This window comes from Marmota flaviventris, chromosome 2 (genome assembly GCF_047511675.1).
Source record: "Marmota flaviventris isolate mMarFla1 chromosome 2, mMarFla1.hap1, whole genome shotgun sequence".
NCBI lineage: Eukaryota > Metazoa > Chordata > Mammalia > Rodentia > Sciuridae > Marmota > Marmota flaviventris.
Window position 1 is genome coordinate 71,322,765 of NC_092499.1, and position 24,478 is coordinate 71,347,242.

Sequence of the window (24,478 nt, forward strand, 5' to 3'; positions counted from 1 at the left end):
AAATGAGGTCAACTCTCTCCTCCAAAACTAAGACATAGCTGAAATTTAGACAAGATGTTAAGAATAAAATCTCCAGGTTATACAACCTGTCCCACGTGTTCCAGAGCTTTCTAAGAAAATTAATGCAAAGGTTTATAATAAATGCATTGTTAAGTATATTAACCACATGTAATTTCAAAATATTGCTGAAATATAAAGAAAATGATTTGATTTGGAAAGAGAGAGAGAGAGAATGGTCTTCAAAGGGTTGAATTTTACAAGCTAAAACTATGATTTATCTGAAGAATTTCTCATTCCAGAGGCAATGTCTTAAGGATAATTTCAGCTCAAACCCATGTTACAAAGAAAACCCAAATCAGCTGATTATCATGATTTCGAAGAATCTCTTATCTTCATCTGGCATGTTTCAAAGAACTTGCATATTTTCACTTTCATCTGATTTGAGTTTTACAAATACCCTACAGCAATGTCTTGCCAATTGTGCCCCCACTGCACAGACGGGCTAATAGGCTCAGAGCATTCAGCAACCTGCCCAGATCCCCAGAACCCAGGCTGGGTCTAGCACCCAGGTCTTCTGAAAATCATACACATCATTTTTTTAGTAGAAATAATACATGTTGCCTTTTAAATAAATAGGCATCTTTAAAATAAGTGATCTTTTTCTACTCTTTGATGGCAGTATGTTTTTAACAGAATTTCACTTTGGGGACATCCATTCTGAATGATACAGTGTATCAGTTGCTTTTTTAACCCTTGAACAGAATCTAAGCAGACTTCTAATGGTTCCCCAGGGTTTTGACCTTGGCTCACTGTTCCATTTAAGACATGCATTGGGTGACCTCACTGCTTGTGACCAGAACTAATGGCTACATCCTGATGACTTCTGAATATTTAATTCCAGCCTATCCTCTTCCTTGGCTTTCAAGCCCATATCTACCTCCCAATATTATCATCTCCACTGAAATATATCTCATGTGTCCAACATATAACATTTCTAAAACTCATCTTCCTCTTCAGCCTAGATCTTTTCCTGGGCTCCTAGCTAATGAATGGTACCACCATCCATCCATCCTTCCAGCTCAATACCTGGGAATGACTCCTGGCTTTTCCTTCACCCGTGGATGCACCAGGCACTAAGTCCTATATGTCCTCCTCACTAAACATCTCTTGAACTTATGCTTTCTTTTCAGCCCTTTCCCAATGACTTATTTCAGGTCCTCACTATCTTCTTACCTGGAACCCGGCAACTACCTAAAAATTGAACTTCTTCCTCTCTGTCACACATCATCCCTGTGGCCATATATGCCATCATCCCTCCATACATGTAAAATGTAAATCCATTCATGCCAAAAATTGTTCAAAGATTCTCCTTTATTTGCTACATAAAGCCCATACTCCATGGAAGGGAGTTTGTGTCTGATACCATGAGTTTCCTATGACAGATTCATCTCCCTTCTTAATAACAGGATCCTGATTTTACTTGAAACATGGTCACTTGTAATACTATATTTTTTAGCCTTCACTGTAGCTAAATATGGCCATGTGACTCAGTTCTGGTGAATTCCATGGTAAGTATTATGCGGAATTTCAGTTCCTTAAAGGAAGTTGGCTCCATTGGGAAGAGCCCTTTGGCCCTTCTTACTGCCTGGAACTAGAATTCAGAGATGATTCCTGGAGCTTCAGCTACCAAATTAGACCAGGAAGTGGCCTTGAAGGTGACAGGATAAACAACACAGAAATCTGGGTCCTAGATGCCTCCGAGGAGCCTCCATGGACTGCCTATCTCTAGACTTTTTATATGAGACAGAAATATGCATCCATCTGGTTCAAGTTACTATCTTTTTTATGTTTCCTGTGCTATGCAATGGTGCAAATCCTAAGTGTTACAGAATTCAAACATTTCAAGAATGATAATCCCTTCATAGCCCCATTCCTGCTACCTCTCTAGCTGTATTTTGCACCATATCTCAAGTTTTAGGCTCCCCAAATTCTTGTAGTTTTCCACTCCACTCACTTATGCACCATGGACTTCCACACTCTCTGCTTTGTTCAAGCTTGCCCACTCTACCCGACATTTAAACATCCTTCTTTGTCTAGCTTTTTATTTTCTAATTTCAGCTCAGACATCACCTCTTCCAGGAAGTTTGCCTAAACATCTTTTTGAAAAAACTTTTCTTGGTGCATTATAGTTGTACATAATAGTGAGATTCATTGTTACATATTTCATACACGCACAAAATATAACAAAATAATTTGGCCAATTTTTGTTCCCCAATTTGTTCCCTTTTTCCATCCATTCCCCTCTCCCCCAATCCCCTTCTTCTATTCTACTGGTCTCCCTTCTGTTTTCATTAGATTTTTCCCACTTTCTTTTTTCTCTAGATTCCATATATGAGAGAAAACATACAACTCTTGATTTTTCTGAGTTTGGCTTATTTTGCTTAACATAATGCTCTTAAATTTCATCCTTTTTTTTTTTTTTTTTTTTTGCAAATGACATAATTCTATTCTTTTATATGGCTGAATAAAACTTCACTGTGTAAATCTATACCACATTTCCTTCGTTCATTCATCTGTTGACAGATTCCTAGGCTAGTTCCATAACTTTGCTATTGTGAATTGTGCTATAAGGAGGAGTGATATAGCTGCATAATATGATGGCTCCATTCCTAGACTTTTTGAGAAAACTCCACATTGATTTCCACAGTGGTTGTACTAGTTTGCAAACCCACCAACAATATACAATTGTTCTTTTTCCCTACATCCTCTCCAGACTTTATCATTATTTGTGTTTGTCTGCCATTCTAACTGAAGATGAAATGTCAGAGTAGCTTTGATTTGCATTTCCTTAACTTCTAAAAATGCTGAACATTTTTTTTCATTCATTTGTTGGCCATTTGTATTTCTTGTTTTGAAAAGTGTCTCTTTAGTTTACCTTCCCATTTATGAATAGGATTTTTATTTTTGGTGGTAAGGTTTTTTGAATTCTTTATACATTCTGGATATTAATCCTGTGTCAGATGAATGACCAGCAAAGATTTTATCCCATTCTGTATATTCTTTCTTCATGCTCTTGTTTTCTTCGTTGTATAGAAGCATTTTAATCTGATGTGATTCCATTTATTAAGTCTCAGCATTATTTTCTGAGTTTTAGGAGTCCTGTTGAGAAAGTCGTTGCCTGTTAATGTATGTTCAAGTGTTGATCCTACATTTCCTTCTAGCAGTTACGAAGTTTCTGTTTGAATTCCTAGGGCTTTGATCCATTTTGAGTTAACTTTTGTGCACGGTGAGTGATAGAAATCTACATATGGATATCCAGTTTTCCTAGCATCATTTGTTAAAAAAAAAAAAAAAAAAGCTCTTTTTTTTGATCTTATATTCTCCTTTATTTTTTCACAATATTGGAATATTGAACTAGGCATACCTCTGCAATTACTAGTCCCTCAAAATGAGATCTTCATTAAATCCATTCTCCCCATTTTCTATCAAATTACTCCTTCTTTCACGGAATCAACTTAAAAGGCTGTTTATTTTGTTATTTATTTTAGAGATGTGGTCTCACTATGTTGTCCAGACTATTCTTGAGCTCTTGGACGCAAGTGAACTCCCTACTTTAGCCCTCTCCAAGTTGCTGAGACTACAAATATGGACCAACAAAAGCTGTTTTTTTTTTTTTTAAATGTATGTTTTTGGCATTTCTGTAAAAGATCAAATGACCATATTTGTATGGACTTGTCTGTGTGTATTCTATTCTGTTCCATTGTACTATGTATCTGTTTTTATGTCAGTATCATGCAGTTTTTGTGACTTTAGCTCTGTAGTATAATTTCAAGTTGTGTATTGTGATGCCTCTAGAATTTCTTTTTTGGCTTTAAATTGCTTTAGCTATTCTGGGTCTTTAATTCTTCCAAATGAATTTTAGGACTTTTTTTTTAGTTCTGTAAAAACATTAATGTTTTTATGAGAACTGAATCGAATCTGTGTATCATTTTTGGCAATATGGCCATTTAAACAATATTAATCCTGCCTATTAATGAATATAGAGATCTTTCCATCTTCTAGAGTCTTCTTTAACTTCTTTCTTCAGTGTTCTATACTTTTTATTATGGAGGTATTTCACCTCCTTGGTTAGATTTATTCCTAGGTTTTTATTTTTTAGACTACTGTGAGTGGAATTGTTTTCCTGGATTTTTTTTTCAGTGAATTCATTATTGGTGTATATTGGTTGTGATATATTGATTTTGTATTCTGTTACTTTTCTGAACTTGTTTATTAGCTCTTGAAGTCTTCTGATAGGTCTTTTTGGAACTTCTAAGTAAAGAATCATATTATCACAAAAATGAAAGACTTCTTCCTTTCCTATTTGTATCCCTTTTAGTTCCTTCTCTTGCCTAACTGCTCTGGCTAAAACTTCAAGTACTATATTGAATAGGAGTGATGAGAGTAGATACCTTTGTCTTGTTTCTGATTTTAGAGAAAATGCTTTCAGTTTTTCTTCACTCACTAAGATGATGGCTTGGGGTTTGTTATATGCAACTTTTAAGATGATGAGGTAAGTTCCTTCCATTCCTTTTTTCTTTTATCATGTATGGGTGTTGAATTTTGTCAAAGGCTTTCATTGCATTTATTGAGATGACTGTGTGATGATCAATAGAATTAAGGAATTCTATTGATGAATTACATTTATTGATTTGCATATATGGAAGCACTCTTGCATCCCCAGAATGAAATCAACTTAGTCACTATGTACAATCATCTTAATGTTGAATACAATTTATTAATATTTTATTGAGAATTTTTGCATCTGTGTTCATCAGGAATATTGGTCTGTAGTTTACATCCCTTGATGTCTTTTTATCTGATTTTGTTATCAAGAGTGATACTGGCTTCATTGAATGAATTTGGATGTATTGCACCCTGTTCTATTTTTTGGAATAATTTGAGAACCACTCATATTAGCTCTTCTTTGTAGGTGTGGGAGAATTCAGTTGAAAATCCATTCAGTTCCAGGTCTTTGTTGGAAAGTTTTTTATTACTGCTTCAATCCCACTGCTTTATTGTTGGTCTGTTTTGCTTTTCTACATCTTCTTGGTTTATTTTTGACATGTCATTTGTGTCTAGAAATGTATCCATTTCTTGTAGATTTGCCAAATTATTGGAGTACAAGTTTTCAAAATAGTTTCTAATGATTCTTGGGATTTCTGTGATATTTATCATGATGTCTCCTTTTTCATTTTTAATTTTATTAATTTGGGTCTTCTCTCTTTTGGTAAGTTTGGTTAACAGTTTATCAATCTTGCTTATCTTTTCAAGAAGCAACTCTTGGTTTCATCGATATTTTGTATTTTTGCCTGAGTATCTTATGCCAAGTAGTCACTATCTGTGCTCCTCCCAAACCATAGGCTTATTCCAATTTTGGAATCCACCTGCCATTACTAGTTTATGGGACATCCCACAGAAAGAGCCCCAAAAGGGCAGATATCCATCTACTCATTTTGTCTTTACACCTCCTTAAAAAATGCCTGGGTACAAATCACAGCTCAGTCAATGTGTTCTAATTTCAACTGGATTTTCCTCAGTGAAATGGAGGGAACAGTGTTGAATGCCTCAAAATGCCTCATTAATTCCTCCTGTTGGCAGTAAATTAAAGATTAGAACAAAATTTTCTAATCGTATTTTTATTTTTCTAGAGTTGGAAAACAAGTTACAGATGAACTATCTTGTGAGAACATCTACCCTGAGAAGCAATTTACTGATTGGACATTTCAGAACTGAATTCCCTTATCTGCAAAAGAGAATTTGGCCCTAGGCAATCTTGGAGGTCTCATCTGACTATAATACTTTATGATTCTCTTGTTGAGTATAAACACATAGACCTGGATGCAAGAAACCTGCTGTGAGTGGATGTCTCCTTCAGAGACCGGCAACATGACCATCCTTACCTAACTTTTGCATATATTCTTTACAAGGAGTGTCTAATAAAATATTCAGGTCAGGTGACTGTGAACCCTCTAGAATAATAAAATGCCAACTGTGGCAAGAGGTGCCTCTAGACTCTGGCCACCCTGGCTTCCCTTAAAAGCCCTTAAACATACCCTACTTTTCCCTACTACTGAGCATCTGAATTTTCTTCAAATGCTCTCTCTGCCCTCCTCACTAGTGACCTTAAGAGTCAGTTCCTTAAGAAAATGTCCCATTTTTCTCTAACCAGATTGGATCAGCCCATGAGGGGGTTTCAATCATTGCACTGTTCTCCTTCTCGTCTTCACTGGACTGGCTACAGGTGCAATGAAAAAGAATGTGATATGAAATTATTCTAGAGTATCATTCTAATAGTATGATCATTTGATTGATATCTTTCCGACTCACTAGACCACATTCTTCACCAGGGAATATTTTTAGTTTTGCTTAGCACTATATCCATATCCTTGGCAGAGAGTTGACAGTCAATGAACCCTTATTAAATGGTCCTCAAGGGCTGGGCAAAGGAAGAGAAAAGGCTGAGTTTCCTTGCAGGAAAGGAGAAGACTACATTTGGGAGGAATGTCAAATGATTCTAATAGGCTGGAAACTTCTGAGCTCTATCACATCTTTGAAAAATGAGCCAGGGATGGTGACAGCTTTCTGGTGACAGTGGGTGAGTAGTTACTGAATGAGGCCATCACTGGCAAAGCATAGCATGGGGAGTTAACAAGAAAGGAGACAAGAATGTGACTAAGAAGTGCAGAGTTCCAGCATCCATCCTGGGAAAGCTCACAGCCAAAACCTGATGTGAAAATTACTCATGTTCTGAGCATTCGCATTGCTGGCACATCCTGAATAAACAAGACAATAAAAATAACAAATGATCATTTACAGCTATCTTTGTAGTTAAGTAGATCAAGAGAGAATAGACCTACTTCTTAGAGTAGAAAGAATGATGTTATTAGAGGACAATGAAAATAGAGATACCATTTTTTTTCCCTGCAGCACTGGGAATTGAACCCAAGGGTGTTCTACCACAGAACTACATCCCAGTCTTTTTTATTATTTTGAAGAAAGGGTCTCACTAAGTTGCTAAGGCTTACCTTGAACTTGCAATCCTCCTGTCTTAGCCTCCCAGACAGCTGAGATTATAGGTGTGCACCACTGCACTGGGCAAGAGCTACTAAATTTGACTATCATCTCTATTTAAAAATATTGTTCTCACTAGCATGAATAGAAAATACATAAAGATGATATCAAATTTTAATAGAGGGGAAGTAACAGTAAGATCCCCAAATTCCAGGTTCAAATGAAAGACGTTTGGGGAGTTTGAAAATCTGCTGATGAAACATACTAAGGAGTAACAGAAGCCCCAGAAGATGGGAATCACAGGGATATTGCCCCAATCTTCCATAAAGGGGGAACTGCAGAGAGCAATGATTCAGGCATTGAAAAAAAGTCTAATATATAAATAGATTTGGAAACATAACACTTATTAATTCTTAGTCAAGGCAGCAAGGCTCAGAGAGGCAATCTTGCCAGGGGTTCACTAGGCAGAGATACACCCAGATAAATTCAGATTACTCTGGTAGTTGTATGGCCCTGTGGCCCCTTGTACCACTCACATAGATAATATTAGACTCTGGTATATATGCAAACAGATCCAACCACGATGTTGGAGTCTAGCTGAACAAAACTTATCTGCAAGGGATACTGTTAATCTTCCCAAATTCTAAATTTACAAAAAAAAAAAAAAAAAGAAAAGAAAAATAAAAAAGAAAAAGGTCAAATGAGGTAAAGATTTTTCTCTCACTTTGAAGAGAAACCAATGGTGATTTTTCTCTAAAAGAGTTAGCATGCTACATAAGCATCAGAATAGAAGACGATGCGTCAGGTCTGGCAGCTGACCTCTGTGGGGTAAAAGCTTCCTCTCCACATCTGGAAAATGGGACAGTGAAATACCACAGAAGTGGCCTGGAGCTTGGTTACCACACACATGGCCTGCCAAGTGGTCAGACTCATGCCTGGAAAGTGTGTGTGGAGACGTGCTGTGTGTTTAAGTATAATGTGGTAAATAAGAGACAAAATTTAAACTACACCCTCTATAAACCTCCTCACCCAACATTTTTCAGATGCATTCCACACTCTGTCAGAAATAGCAAATGAAACTTGTGCTGGTCAGCTTAGGAGCCTGGAGATGAATTGGTCAGCTGTGGCAGAATTCTGCTTTATTAGTGTTTATGAAACATGATTGAAAATGGTGCCTGTCATGCTTGAAAATGGGCTGGATGCCCCTTTGTCCCCCTAAATTTTATTTTAGGGCTTGACTCTGGAAAAAAGCCTGTACCATGAGGAAATTATTCGTGAGCACTGTCTGGGCTCCCAGTCTGCCAAGAAGCCCAGCATGCAGGAATGCGCAGTCTATTTTCCCTGGACAAAGCTGACTCTCTGGCTGCTGGCTTTCTAGCCCAATTCTCCTTGGTTTCTGGGCAGTGGAAGGATCTAGACTTTCCAACCAAAAGGCAAATGGAGGGATCCATCTCCTGTGTATCTCCATAAAATACAAGGTAATACATCCAAGAGTCAGGATTGGAGCACAAGCTGACAAGTACATAAGTGGGACTGGCCTGTGACCCACCCTCACAGGTGAAGTCAACCAAAAGGGAAATTCATGTCAGGAGGAGCCTAAGGTGCTACCTTCCAAGGTCCCTTTTGACAATGATTTATAATTGGTACTATCTTGTTACTTGATGGAAAATAAACACTTCCTCTTTCCCCAGAAGAAAACTTCAAAACAAACCCGTAACAACTCTATTTGGGTAGGTCAGAGGCATCTTCTGGAGAGATCATTTTGGCTCTGATCAAGGCTGTCTTGGGACACACATGATAAGTGAGGATGCCTGATGCTCCCAAGTTTCTCACTGGGTACCTGTATCAAATTTGTATCCTCTGTGACCCAAATGTACCCTTGACTGTGTGTGAATTCCAAGGACTTGGCTTTCAAAGACTTTACCCTTAAGACACTGCTCCCAGCCAACAGCCTGAATGGAATTAAATTATCCTGTGAAATAAATCCATAGGACAAAAATAGCATTCGAATCTAACCTAATTAAATGCACTCGCTTCAAAGTCAGTCATATTAGCTAAAGCCTGAACATAGGAATCAAGTCCAAAAGTAAATTAAAATCAATTCTCAGAATTGAGCCACAGGTACCACGAATTGAAATAAAACTTCAAGATGCAAGCTGATACTGCTTCACTAGAAACTACATCAGTTACAATGTCCGTGATCTGTATTTCAAGACAAATGAAACAGAGGTAGAGATGTCCAACATGGGAAAAAAATCTTGAGGCCTTCAGCAATACAATACAGAGCTTACCTTAAGCCCCTGAGTATCCAAGAAAACTTGAGTTTACCCCATACTGTTTATCCCCAGTCTGCAGTATTTTCATGAATTAAAGTTGTCCTATAGCTAAAAGGGGAATCAAAACCCAGCTGTCTAGTAGTGTCCTCAATCTCCACGTGATTCCTGAGGAGACCAGGTATCCCAATGGTTAGAAATGTGCTATAAATTCTGGTTTCACTACCAGTTCATTGCCTAATTATTAATTAAGCCTTCCTAAGACTCAATTATTCATCTAAACAAAGTGAGTGATGTTGTTATATAATAATATTGTTGGGAGCATTGTGGGAGATACAGTGGTAAAGTATTGGTAATGGTGACGAGTGTCCAGTGGAGCTTTTGTTGATCATGTTATTATTTTGATTTATAAGAGAAGTCCCTGTTGGGTAGGGAAGTCATCATTCTTAAAAATCCAATGTGGAGAGGCGCTCTTTGGTGTAAATAGAGCAGAGATAGATGGACAAGCCAGGGAGAGATGAACGAAAGCAGAACTCACTGCCCTGGGTATGAGACCATCCCGAAGGAAGGACTTTTGACTCCTTCCACCAGGTGATCACATCAGCAACTTCCACAAATCACATGGAGACAGGTAAAATTCCACAGGAGCCACCAGGGACGCACCACAGCCTAGTAAATAAAACTTAAAACACAAGCTGCCTAAAGCCACCATGGCCACCTCATGACTTTAGAATGGGCATAGGCCACTTATGACCTTCTGCAGACACCCCCCCCCTGCCACTGTTGCTTTCCAGCCTGGACCCTGGCTCCACGCCCCTTTCCATTTCAGAGTCTGTGGTCTGTGATAAAGGGGCCACATCTGAAGGGCTGAGCGCCCTGCATCCCACAGGACCTGTTATACCTGCTTTGCTTTCCCACTTTTCTTTGGCATGTTTACTAGTCTTACTGCTTAGTCTCTTCCTATTTTGACTCCCAGGGCATTTGAGGATATTCGTGGTTTTTAAAGCTCTCTTTATACTTTCTAATGCTGCCAATACTTCTGTGAGCTCACAAAGGGAACAATGTGTAGCAAGGCTAATAAATAGGAAATTTCAATCAGGAAAGTCTTCATTTCAGCATATATGAAGTATGAAAGAAAATTTTTGTCAACGGAAGCAACACTTGTATCTCAAGAAGAAAAAAAAGTATATGTGGCAACTTAGTCACAATGTGACTTAAAGAGTAGGAAGATATCAACAACAGAAAAAAAAGGAAATTTGAATAAAAAGTGTCTAATACTATTACATTTCTCACCCTCCCCATCGTCTCTTTGACTAAACTTTCATTTTGAAGTCCATTAAGTTCCAAAAACTTCAACCAGATTTTGAGCCCATTCAAATTATGGGATATTGTGATTAAAAGATTGTGTGTTATGAAATGGAATCTAATCCTATTTGGGAGGGGGCTGCAAGTAATAAATATCATCACATAGGACACTGCTCATCAGCAGGTCACCTCTTGGCCACTGACTGGCAAATCCACTCCTTTTGACTACGATTGTTGTTATAGCAACTTAAAGTAACATTAGCCACAGTGTCCAGTTTATGCATTTTTTTTTGGTGGTGGGGGTACCGGTAATTGAACCCAGGAGCACTTAACCACTGAGCAAACCTGTTTTTTATTTTTTATTTTGAAACAGGGTCTCACTAAGTTACTGAGGCTGGCTTTGAACTTGCAATCTTCCTGCCACAGCCTCATAAGCTGCTGGGATTACAGGAGTACACCACCATGCCCTGCAGTTCATGCATTCTTGAAATAGAATGGATCCATGTTAACCAGTTCACTTCAGATATTCAAATGAAAAAAGAGACAGAGAGACAATATGTGTTCAGCACCTTACCTGCCTGGGCTGTAACAGGATCTTAGCAAACCCCCACTAAACCAATTCATGAATAACCTCTTCTGAGCCTCTCTGGGCCATTTTGTGAATATTGAATGGGGCCAAGTTTGAGTTTGGAGGCAGGGTCCTTCACTATGTTACTCATTTATTTGAATGAACACTTGGACCTTTGGTGAATTTGATTCCAAAAAGACTTCGCTTGATTATCTTGAGAAATAGAGGGATGAATCAAGCAGGGATATGGGGTAGAGAATGAACCAGGAGAGGGGGAACCAACGACTCAAACTCACCGATAGATGATTCCCTTTTCATGTAGGAACATGAGCGCAGAAATGATCTCCGCAGCATAGAAACGAGCCCGTGCCTCATCAAAACGCCGGGACTTCTGAATGTGGAACATCAAGTCTCCGCCATTCACAAACTCCATCACGAAAAACAGACGGTCCTGGGTTAAAACAGGAGGTGAAGCAATTAGCCTAGAGTTCAATCATGTTGTCTACGGGTGTGGCAAGGGGAAGAGAGACTGTCAAGGGAGGTACTCATTGACCCTCCAGACAGCTGTCAGGGAGCAGAGGTTGGGTGGGGTGGTCGCATCCCTCAGGGGAGGAGTGACGGCTGGACCCCCTTCAGGTCATTCTGCACAACACTGAATTTCCATCAGTAACAAGTAGAGAAGGCATCAGGAGCCCTTGGTTCTGGCTGTGGCTGTGCACCTTAAAGACCACATAAGGGAACAGAGTGATGTAAATTGAAAGGCAAATGCCTTCATCTGACCATGGCAGGTTAACCACAGAAAGTAAAGGACATCCAACAGGCACTTTGGTCCTCATAAGTGGGCAGAGAACATAGAAAAGGGAAAACCCTTTAGATAAATCAGCCAAGCAGAGGTCTAATTATGGTCTCTGAGGAGCCTACACTTAGAAAGTCCCTTCAGTCCGTAGGAAGATCAGGAATCAGAAGTGAAGGGTAAAATGAACAGGGGGCCATCCCTACTGCAGGGACTCTCACCCCCCCACCCCACCCCAGTGAAACAGACTCTTGAAAAGTTAGCTGTGCAGTTCCAAGGTACAAGGTAAGCAGTATAACAGGTGCTGGGCAAAGTTAGACTGCCTATCAAAAGAGATGTGTATATCTCAATTAAAGAGTGGCTGTGAGATGTACCGGGTAAAAGGTTTTGATTCAAGGGCCTCTAAGATCAACAGGTTTCTTCCCTCCTCCCTCTATCATGAGCATCTGTGAAGTTCCTAGTGAACTAGTGCTGAATGAAGCACTGGGGACCCAACAGAGAGAGACAAGCATAGACATAAAGCACATATTGTTCTACCCATAGAAAGCCTGGTGCAAGAAATTCACGGTATTAAAAAAAAGAAAGTTATACAAAAAAGGCAAATCTAGACATTCTGGTAAAGGAAGAAAAAAAGGAAAGCAGAGAAAGCAGTGACATCTGGTCACGTGAGTGAGGTTAGGGGAGGTTCTAAGCAAGTGACCCGTGAGCCAAAATCAGCAGGGTTGAGTGCCATCCATTCACGGACTGGGACACCCTTTTTAGGGGGTAGGATGTAGAAGGTCGCTGTGTGTGAAATCTGTATTTTACCAAAGGCTGTGTTTATGCCAAACCCCTCTTTATTTGGGGTTCTGAGTGCCACCAACTTTGCAGAGCAGGTTTCCACACATTCCCAGCTGAACAATGGGCAGGGAGATGTGCGTGCTCCTGCTCACCTCTCATTGTGTCACTGCGTAATCAAGCAGATCCCTATCAGAAGGCAGTGTGACCTGTGACCTCCTCGTCCCTATTTTAAGTAATACCTTAATTAGAAGGAAAAAAAATCCTCTGTGTTTATTAAATATATCTATCTCTACTAATAACAAGTACAGATTTAAAAGTGAAGTGGGAATGGCAAGATTCCCCCAAACCAAAGGCCACCAACACAACTCTTCAGATTGGCCAACATAAGCCAAATGGGAAACAATATAAATCTAGGGAGCTGTCTGACTAAGCTGGAGGCCCTCATTTGAGTGTGACCCACAAGGGGACAGGCAGAACTGGGTGGGACAGGTTCTGATGAGCAATGGCTGTCCTGTATTTCCTCTGTGGGAAGGACTCAGGTGCAAGGAACAGGTTAGTGATGGGTGTGGGGAGGATAAGCACATGCTGGAGACACCTCCCACAGCTCCATTTATTTGCACAGGAAGTTTTTAAGCTACCATGGTATTCATTTGGAAGGGCAGCTGCAGGGCACCTGATAAAGAATAAGGTGGAAAAGTCACTCCAAAGCATCCTTGGACAAGTAGGTCAGCCTTATACATTTTTGTTAACTAGCCTGTTCACCTTTGTCATGGATGTGATTGGCAGCCACACAGCCTCCACTTCCTCTGAACATCTGATTACTGCAACTGGGTCAGTAGGTGAATGGCCACACTTAGGCTGCCACAGTTTGCATCCTTGGCAAAGATTTCTAAGGCAGTAGGCATCAAAAAGATAAGCGCATTCCAAAAGAAATTTTACCCACTTATAGTACACAAATGCACACACTTCTGCATGCTGCGTGGGCGTGACACACACACACACACACACACACACACACAATCTTTTTTACGTCTAAAGTCTTAAAAGTCAGACTCTGGGTAAAACTCTGGGGGAGAAAATGCTGCCCTCTGGTCTGGCTCATTCTCTTCCATCTCAGATCCACCATAGCCCTGGAGGCAGATTCTCAGATAACACTCATAACTCTGTGCCCTCTCCCTGCCACCCAACAAGGCAAGAAGGGGTCATAAGTTTCAGAACTGCAAAAATACAGTTCCATCATTCTGTGTCTTTTCATTCAATCTCGTTTCTAACCTCCTGTCTGGCACCACCTAGAACAGAAGGTACAATTCACAGCCCTGGGGCAACAATCAACCCTTGAAGCAGGCAGGAAAGGAAAACAAACAAGCCCCAAGATGCAATAAGGATTTAATGAAAAAGGAATGATCTATCCTCCCAAAGACCTCAAGTAATGTCACAAGGAAGAAAAACAAAAATATGCCTATCAACTAGCAACACGATTTTTGCTGCAAGGAAACTCTTAATTTACCTGCATTTCCGTTTACCCTATTTTAAAAAGTCTGCTGCAGAGCGGGGAAAGATTTGGCAGCAATTTCTTGAATATTATTATTGCAGAGAATGAGAAAAATGACAAAAATATCCAGTGCTCAGAAAATAAGATCCACTTATCACTAGGTAGGGGAGGTGAGTGAGGGGTCATCAGTTGAAATAAAATTTTATTAAGCATGTCCTCACTGCCTCCTAGCAAGTGTGCAATGAATGGAAGCTGATGGTGCTACTGCTGGTGGCTCTAATGAAGATATTTTCAGTTTTAAAAAAATATTATAAATATGAGTGTGCAGACTGACTTCAGTTAAAGCCAAAGATGCAGATATGCATGGAAAGAACCAAAAATAAAACCCATAAAGTAAAAGATGTCAGCTTTGGGTTGTGGGATCTGGGGTGATATTTATTTCTTCATACTTTTCAGTTCCTCTCAAGGTTTCTCTGCTGAGTTTATTACTCTTATCATCAGAAGCAAGGATCACATGTGCTTCCTCCATGGTTTCCTTATTCTGATCTGAAAGATCGAAGCTATTAGGAAAATATGGCTTAAAAGCTGTCTTAGCAGTTAATTAGGAAGCACGAATCAGAAAGTGGCTGCAGAAAGAAGGACTTTCACATCCTGCTGTCCATTATTAAGGGGCACTTGGGATCACCCTTTCCCATGCCTTTCTGGTGCCTGAAGTAACCAGGCCATCAGGCACGTTGGAACGGTATCCAAAATGAGAGTCGTTGGCTCTGGTTTGGGTCCCAAGAGTCCCGGGAGGAGGTCTAAGTTCTTTCTTGTACATAGGCTTCATAGTACCTATTGCAGTTTTTAGAGGCCAATTATACTTCCTTTAAGTTTCCTGGCAAGAATAATTGCTTACTGGGCACACACATTCTGCCAGGCCCTCAGTAGGATCCAAGTATCCTAAAACAGGGGAGAGCCCACCCCTGCTCACAGACATAGGGACAAAATGCATTACCCAGCATGCATTACCCTGCATGGCGGGGTCAGAGGGCATCCTGAGGTCACTGAGCAGAACATCTGAGCAGACTAGAGGCTAGGGTGGGATTTGGAAGAAGCTGCTGAGAAGAGCTGATTCCCTAAGTTTGAAGATGAGGATACACAAATCGGGCCAGAGTGGGGACTGAAGGAGAAGGTGCAGAAAGACACGGATTATCGGAGCTAAGGTCTGAGGCAGAGTGCAGGGACTGCATAGGAAGACCAGCTGTCAGGTGCTGAGGTGGCCCAGTGTGAGGCCTCACTGTCACTGTACTGCTATTTTCATCCTCAAGCATTTGAAGAAGAAAAGGCTACTTAGGGGTGTTTTATTTGACCCCATCCCAGGTCACCCACAACTGAGAACTGCAGGACTTCAGCTCTATTAATAAACATGATCACTCACCTACTGGTCTGCATTAGAATTTTAAGGCCAGTGCCTGGGGTAAAACAGGTGGCAGCTATGGGATTTGGCTTGTAAAAGACTCCAGTAAGCGTTGGAACATGCCGCATGTAATAAAACAACATCAGCCACACACACACACACACACACACAAAAAGCATCACTCCTGCAAAATTTTACTCCTTTGTCATTAACTCCACTGACCTATAGGAAACCTTTCACATTTAGTGGATGCTCTTTACAAAGCAGACACCTACATTTGAAGTTTTGGAAGGAGGGAGAAGATAACCTTTTGCCCATAACTCCACTTGCCATCTACGCTATTTAAGAACTAGTATCACCAATTACTTGCCAAATGCTAAATCATGCTTTACCAATTCAATTGTGAAGCAACTAGATGAAGCATTTTTGGGGAATCCTGCATTAGGGAGGTACTGTATGCTAGATTAAGGCTGCCATGAGTCACTTTTGGGGCAGGGTGAACTTTCCAAATCCCACCCTAAGCGGAGATGGCAAAGGTGGCTCTTTCTGAATTTAAACCTATGTACATAGCCATTTTGGGTTTTCTAAAGTCCAAGTTTCCTAGAAACTGAGCTTAAACATCTTCACAGCCTCACTTGAGGTTTTGGCTGCTCTAAGGTAAATTTGCCCTGACCTGTGTGGTAGGAAACCTAAGGTCCGGGAGGCTGGTTTCACCTCAGTCCTAAAGCCAAAGTGGCCAAGCCCTTTGTCTATCCCTTGCTCCTCTCTTTCCTCTCTGATTCAACCAACCACAAATGCAAGTCATTAACACGGGATGATGAAAACCTGGGGGAATAAAACAACTCAGAAATCCCTTTGTCTCCCCGCCTGGGTGTGAGTTACAAGCACAGAGGTCAACAAGCCAGTATATGGTAATAACAGAATTCCTGTCATCATCTGCCCTGGTCCCATTAACCCACTGCAGCCTGGGCCAACTCTCTGCCCTGGGTCTCCATCCAGAGCTGCTACTTCTCCAGGCCAAAAGGGATAAAAATATCCCCTGAACTAACAGTGGCTATCACTAGTGGGCATTCCTTAAAGCTCCTCTTTATGGATTCTTCTTAGAAGTTGTAACAACTAAAGGAAGAAAAATTAGAGATCAAACCTCTGGGTTAATGGACGTGCTATGCCCAGATGGTACTAGTGACAAGATGACACTCTCTAAGGAGGGTGATTGTAGTGTGAACATGGACCAGTCAAAATCCTGTAAGGCAACTGTGGCAGACACCTTGGGAGGTATCTACTCAGTGCATGGTGATTCCTTTCTAGAGCACTGCCCCATCCTGGTTTTATGGGTAAATTCTGAGCTTCCTGTACACTACTAATTGGACCAAGCTGGGCCTCCCAGAATCTATTTCCCAGGAAATTTAAACTGGGAAAAAGAGGTTTTAATTTAGTCTGGGCTGTGTATGAGAAATGACAAAATGTGACTCAAGGAGCTAAGATTGCCTTTGTGGTATGAACATATGAAATGCCTTGTGTAACAGAGTGGTGAGGGCCTGGATGGATGGATGGATGGGTGGATGGGTGGATGGATGGATGATTGACAGGCAGATAGACAGGTGTATGAAAAGTCAGATAGACGGGTGGGTGGGTAGGTGGATGGATGAATGGATGGGAGGGAAGAATGAAGTAGAAACAGAGTGAGACAAAAACAAGAGATCAGGGAGGGTGAGTGATCTAAGAAGCAAATGACCTCGGTTCCTCTTTCTCTGACACTCCTGGCCAGTTTTTGCCCTTGGGTTCCATGAGATACCTTTTGTCCATCCAAATCTTTATTTTTAGTTCTACATTTTTTGCATAGCCTGGGATAAATTTTCTCTTGCTATCAGGAAGATTTTAACCAATTTTTAAGGGGTGAAAGGTTTCTTTATTTGTAAATCTAGGATAATAACCGCTGTTACAACAGAGATCATGTAAGGATTAACCAGAAGCAAAGAGCCTTGCACAGTGCTAGGCCTGGAAAAGAATCCCAACAAATAGAAGCTATGGGTAGAACTACAGCTATATCTATGAGAAGACCTTGTGTCTTGTGCCAAAGTCCCTGCTAAGCCACCAAGAGGAGCACAGTACAGTGAGGGCACCTGGGCTCTGGAGCTACAATTTTAGGAGGTACACACAGCTCTTGCTGCACCTATTTCATCTCTCTCAAAACTCAAATCTGCAAAACAAGGAGAGTAAGATGATTGAACTCACAGGCATATAAGGACAAAATGCATTAAGCTAAGAGTTTCATACTTGCCTGGTGCACAGTAACTGCTCAAAACATGTTAGCAACTACTATTATTATTATCTTCATCATCATCGCCACATCCACTACAGTTTCTGGCACCATGGCTGTTCCCCAGTTGCACTAAGTGTAGGATGGTACTCTGGCTGGAGCTGCAGCCCCTTGGCAGTGATCTTCTGTGAGAGGTGGATGTGGAGACCATGCCTCCTTATGGACCTCTCAGACTTTCAGAGGTGCATACTTAGATACACACAGAGATAAACGGGAATGAAATGGCAGCCATCAGCAGTTATAATAGCTCCTCTTGTGCAGGGACAGGAAGCTAAAAGGGTTCACAGAGATGGATGGACTCATAGCCAGGCAGCTGGGGCACAGGGGCATTGCATGATGCCATATAGTAAGGCCATGACCTGATAAGGACTTTCCTTTCTGGGAAGTGCCTGCTTATTAGCAAGGGGTTACAAAACTAGGTTTGATAACCAATACACATTAACCACAGTTTCAGTTCCAATTCAGTTCTAATACTGAATGATAACTCATATTCTCTACTTTATAGACTTTTTAATAATATTAGTATTATTGCAAAGCAAATGTGCTCCCCTGTGGGCTGCAACATATTATTGTGAGACTTTTTACAGTAGCTATTCTCCCTTTCTATAAAGTTGATTCATTCTTTTTTTAATATTTATTTTTTAGTTGTAGGTAAACATAATATCTTTATTTCATTTTTATGTGTTGCTAAGGTTTGAACCCAGTACCTCACGTATTCTAGGTGAGCGAGATTTTTCTGTTTAAACCAAGAATCTACAGTCCTCATGACTTATAGGTGTAACTTTCTTTCTTTCTTTTTTGTTTTTTTTGGTCCAGGGGATGAACTCAGGGGCACTAGACCACTGAACCACATCCCAAGCCTTATTTTGTATTTTATTTAGAGACAGGGTTTCACTGAGTTGCTTAGCACCTTGCTGTTACTGAGGCTGGCTTTGAACTCACTATCCTCCTGCCTCAGCCTCCTGAGCCACTGGGATACAGGCGTGTTGCCACCACACCCGGCTACAGATGCAACTTTCATTTGATAATGTGTCCTTTTGGAAACCAAGGCAGTAAAAAACAGTCAAGATACTCAGGATTGTAGTGGGGATAGAGCTCACCTTTGGAAATAATTCAAAGAATAAAAAAAAAAACCACATAGTTATGAATAATTTAGTTATTGCTGCAAGGCAATGTTAATCTGAGAGTCACATCTATACTACTTTACCCAAGTTCTAAAGTAGCTGTGGAATATTTTTATCTGAATAACATCCTCTCCACAGTATCCAAAGCTGTAGAGAGCTACTGACAGCTGCGGGCAAGGAGAAGGAAATCTACAGTAATAGCATTGTGTCGAATTTCTCCTAAGAGCTATTGCTTTATTATTTTTCTCTGACAAAGTCATCTACAGGGTGAATGGGGAGTTCAAGTCAACAGGAAACAGTAACTGACGTCAAAGAGGTCACAGTGGAAAAGCACCCTTGTGAGGAAATCGATTGCACCACGTCTGAACTGGAAATCACTTGAAGTTAACCACATTAAGCACGATTAAGAGGCTTCAAGGAAGAAACAAGGAACGGGAGCCAAACGACTTCATTTTTTTTTCTTTTCTTCTTCTTCTTCTTTTTTTTTTTTTTTGACTTATCATTTTGCACAGCCCAGAAGATGTCAGAAGTGAATCTGATCACCTAGCAACTTCTCTGTCAAGCCCATGGGCAAGATACATCCTGTTTGAGCACAGACACTAGTCTTTGGGAAGGTGAGATAGGTCTCCAGTATAATAAGCCTTGCATTTCAAACCTGGAGGAAAAGAACATCTCTTTTCAAAGACCAAGTGTTTTTCCTGGTAATCTGGACCCAAAACAAAACCTGACAAGACTTAGTGGCATGTGTTCAAGAGTGGGAAATGAACTAGCAGGCTGTAACACTAAGAAATATCCAGGCCAGATATTCTTTAAAGCCTAAATAAGCAATAAACATATGATCAGGGACATGGCAAAGTCTGAGCACAGTCCTCTCTGGCAGGTGCCTCCTTTGATGTCTCTGGTCCACACACAGCTTGCCCAGTTATCCCTGAGCTAGACTGGGCTGGCTCTATGCACTTGGTCTTGTTTTCCATGGGAGACCTGAAGCCTTTCAGGCAGAGCTCAGACGCTGAGTGGTATACATCTTTGAGAACACCAAGCACCAGGTCTGGGTTGTGGTATGGGTCCATAAATGCTTAGAAAACTAACACAGCAGGAGGTTATTTTTGATTGCTTATCAAATTTAAACTAGAACTTTAGAAAAACTGAAACAAACTGCCAAGATTCCTTTTACCCAATCCTTTTATGTAATTAAAATACAAAGAAGTGAAGTTCCTTACCCACTGTTGAAACAGTTTGTGGAAGAGTTAACTAAGGGAATCAGGTCTGCTGATGCCACTTCATTTTCCTTTATTAGGTTTCGGTTTTTTCATTTATTAAAGTGATTACATGCCCATCCATAGTTTAATGTAATTACAAAGTAAAATTAAGGGGAAAAAATAAGGACAATGAAAATAAGCCGCCCATAATCCTGACAATCAGAGATAGAAGCCTAAATGCAAAGAGAAACAAAGTAGGTATGGCCTTTAGCTTCCAAAGAACTGGATAGTTGAGGGCGGATAAGAAACTTACAAGGTAATTTTAACTAGATTTAATTTCCCCCTAAGTCTTAATTACACTTAGCACTCCACAGCATGTTTAAAGAAAGAAAATGAAAAACATCCTTCTCTTTTCACTTACTATTACATAACAACCCCTGATATAATCAATTATAGAGACCACAATTTTAATAGTTGCATACAATTTTCATGCCATTTCTATGAAGTCCTATAATTAGCTGGACTGCTAATTAAGTTAATGGAAATTAGAGGACATGGTATTAATAGCACAGTTTCTACACCACCATAAAGATCACTTTTATTGCCCTGGTAAAGCAGCCATTTCTGAGGGCAGATGATTACTTACTAGACATGGTATTTTAATTTTGATTGGCTAATTAATCATTTAGACATCACTAGCCTTTGGAGCACCCCCTAATTGTTGAGAAGCGCATGTAACCAGTGCTTTCTAATTGAAAATGTCCCCATTTGAACTACACTAAAACTTAGATTCACCAAGATCTCTTAGGTAATTATTCACTTTTTAAAAAAAGATTTTAGTCACTTCGCAAAAGCATGCAAAATAGAATTCTTTAAGTCATTATTTCACATAGTGCAATTCTCTCCATAAAAACTTTGGCTTAGCATAAAATCAGAGCAGGTCCATTGAAGATATTTACAGACTTTGTTGGTATGTGGGTACAGAATAGAGTAAAAATATGATTTCATTTACTGGGATCACTTTTCATGGCAGAGGTGTCTAAACTTTACAAACTTTTTTAAAAGCCAAGATTTCATCTCTCCCTCTGATCTATGGATCCATACTTTTATCTGTGGTAGGAGATTCTGGTTAGTAGTCTGATTAGACATTTTACCCACTTAGAAAACAATCTAGCCACAATATTCCATATCTGTCTAGCAATGGTGCTTGGGAATCCACTGACAATCTACTCCTTCCTTCTCTGCTCTCTGGTGGTGATATACTTATTGACATTTCCATCTGGAATACACATTCCACAGGCTATTTGGAGTTTGATTCATTCATTGAAGCCACACAAACTCTTCTCTGGCCCTATGTTTGGGAAAAGAGATCTGTTCAAACAAATGATTCACCCATAATCCCTTCCCAAACCATTTTTGCAAGGTGGGCTAAAGAATAATCTTGCACTGTCCATTGAGAAAGAAAGACACAGGCCTTGCAGTAGAGGTACAGAGACTTTGTAAGGACACTGCAATGAGTTAACTGGAGTTCAGATGGGCACTGCAGACCCAAGATGAGAGCAGATACTAAGATGGCAACACCAATGATCTCATGCCAGATCCAGTGCTCTGAGCCCTTTGGTGAACTGGCTTCTTCTTGGTTCTCGCTTTTTCCTCCTAAGAAACCACATACTTCTGATTCCTTTCTGATATCTCACACTTCTGGACTCTTTCTCAGAACTGCTTCTTCAGCTCTCTTCTCCCTCGAAAAATACTAAAACCTTTCCCATTACAGTTGCTGCTATACCAAGAAGACACTGATGATTCAAAAACCTAACTGCCGCTGCCCCCCATCTGAACTGTGTTTCTGACAAATAAGAATCTTTCCCCTAGATTTCCCTGAACTCATTATAGACTCCCGACTGGCCGGACTCCTGGACATTCCTCCTAAAAAGTCCTGTCAAGTCCACCTCCTTTGTGTTTCCTTGACTCCATTCCCATGATCACTGCCTTGGGATTGACAGGCCCCTGGTTCAGCCTTCTTTTCAGATCTGCTACCTTGTCCCTCTGCAGAGGGCAACCAGAAATAGCCTTCTAAAGTGCAATATTCTGTGGCTCCCTGACTTGAGATCTTTCACCTCCATGATTGAATCCTTAGAAAAGGACATTATGACCTCGTTTCTTCATCATACCTGTATTTCATCTCTTAAAATTCTGCTGTTTCCCAGGCATATCGTGCAATTTTAAGCCTCTTTGACTCTGCACTGCTGTTACCTATGTGGGAAGTTGTCTTCTACTTTGTGACTGTGTATATCCCTATACATCCTCAAAATGTAGCTTGGATAGCACCTCTTCTGGGAAATCCATCCAACCTCCCCAAGAATAAATTATGGCTTTTTTCTCTCTATCATATGGTGTCATAATGTGACCTTTAATGGTAGGCAACTAAAGAGGAAATCCACGTTTTGTTCTTCATTATAGGGGGACATCATTTACTGAATTTAATAATGAATTTACTGAATTTAATAATGCAAGATTACTTCAATATTACCATTCAAAACAGAAACAGCCAACGCCTGTGATTATGAAGGTCTATCTTTAATATTTAGAGGCCACTGAGTTTTGAAGATAGCACTTAAGGCATTTCTATTTTAAGTTGAAATGGCATTTCCATACATAGAAAACAAAAGAAAGAAAACAGCCGGTTTGCTCTCTCATAAAGTACACTCATGTTATGAGCATAACTTCCATACTGGTTGGTAAATGTTTCTTTAAGCTCTGATTATTTCTGTTTTGAAAATCCAGCCATGTGCAGCACACACAGGAAGAAAAACTAGGTGTTTCAGGGTGAAAGGATGGTTTTCATAAAATGCCACTGATGCAATGCCTTGTTGGTAAAGTGAAAGTGTAATGATTAAACGCCAAAACAAGAGAAGCGGCATATTTCCATGGCTGGCTTTTTAACATAACCCATTTTAAACACATGCTCAGTGAGCTAATCTTTGGCTCCCTGATGCCCCAGGCTCTGACAGCTCTGTCTTATCGCACAGCAGGCTGCTCTGCAGAGAAGTTTAGCAGGCTAGCCCTGGCTCACACTGAACAGACCCTGCACAATTCCACTACCCTCTCCTCCAGCTCAGAGGCCCCATCCCTGCAGCCACTGACAGCTCTCAGGAGCCCCTAACAGGAACTCTGCCTTTCTACAAACTCAGAAAAAACAGTGATAATGTTTATATTTTTACAAAGATTTGATACAAAATTTCATTTTGATATCTGTAAATAAAATACATACATATGCTAGCCTACTTGATCTCTTACATTGAGGACAGATCAATTGACAGTGATATAAGGCTACAGTTTTTAGTCAGGGGAGATTCTTCCCCTTACCCCATGGAACCTTTGGCAATGTCTGATGACACTGGTTGTCACAACTGGGGAGGCACATCTGGCATCTCCAGAGATGAGGTCAAGGGAGCTCCTAAACAGTCTACAGTGGGGCTGGAGTACAGCTCCGTGGTTATAGTGTTTGCAAGTGTGAGGCTCTGGGTTCCATCCCTACCACTGCATAAACAAATAAACAAACAAACAAATAAGTAAAATCCTGAAATGAACAGGATAATCCCTACAAGAAAGAATTATCCAGCCCACATGTTAGTAACTGACAAATGGCATTGCATTATACAAACCAGTGAGTCTTTAATTTTTTTTTTTTTTTAACCACAAAGGATGAAAATTCCCACACCTCTAGTTTACTAAAACTATCTGACCTACTGATGAGGGTCAATGTGGTGGGGGTAAAGTTCTGTGCAATGTGGCATGGAACTTTCTATAGATCTAAAGCCCAAGTAAGGAGGGACAAAGTGAACCAGCAGGCCCTAGAGTCTACAGGCTTCTGGAAGAGAAACTTAAAGCCACTTCTAGGTCCACTGTGCCTTTTTTGTTCCTTAGTTTTCCTGCTCTTGTCTAACTCAGTTTGAGCTGACTTTTGCCATGGGAAGACACGTTAGTGAAGAAGGTCGAGGTTCATGGTGGGCTTGGGCTGGTTCCCAATTCCTGTCACCTCAGAAAGCACCAAGGAGACTGTGGCTCTGTGCTCCCTGGGGGTGGAGGAGGCCAGGGGAAAGTTGAACAGGAAAGTAGCCAGAGCCAATTTGGGTGTTCCAAGATATGGAAAAAGAAATGGAAAAACATGC

At 40.4% G+C, this 24,478-nt stretch overlaps 1 protein-coding gene and 1 long non-coding RNA gene across 2 annotated transcripts in view; one reads left to right on the top strand and one right to left on the bottom strand.

The window, feature by feature from the left end:
* Positions 1–7,089, top strand: part of LOC139704708 (uncharacterized) — a 44,731-nt gene extending 37,642 nt beyond the window's left edge. The window contains exon 3 of the long non-coding RNA XR_011706640.1: positions 5,691–7,089. This is a non-coding gene — a long non-coding RNA (uncharacterized lncRNA). The remainder of the gene's footprint in view (positions 1–5,690) is intronic.
* Positions 1–24,478, bottom strand: part of Prkch (protein kinase C eta) — a 218,807-nt gene that overhangs the window by 57,007 nt on the left and 137,322 nt on the right. Inside the window, exon 10 of the mRNA XM_027929460.2 lies at positions 11,496–11,650. Within this exon, the coding sequence (XP_027785261.2) occupies positions 11,496–11,650 (155 nt within the window). The remainder of the gene's footprint in view (positions 1–11,495; positions 11,651–24,478) is intronic.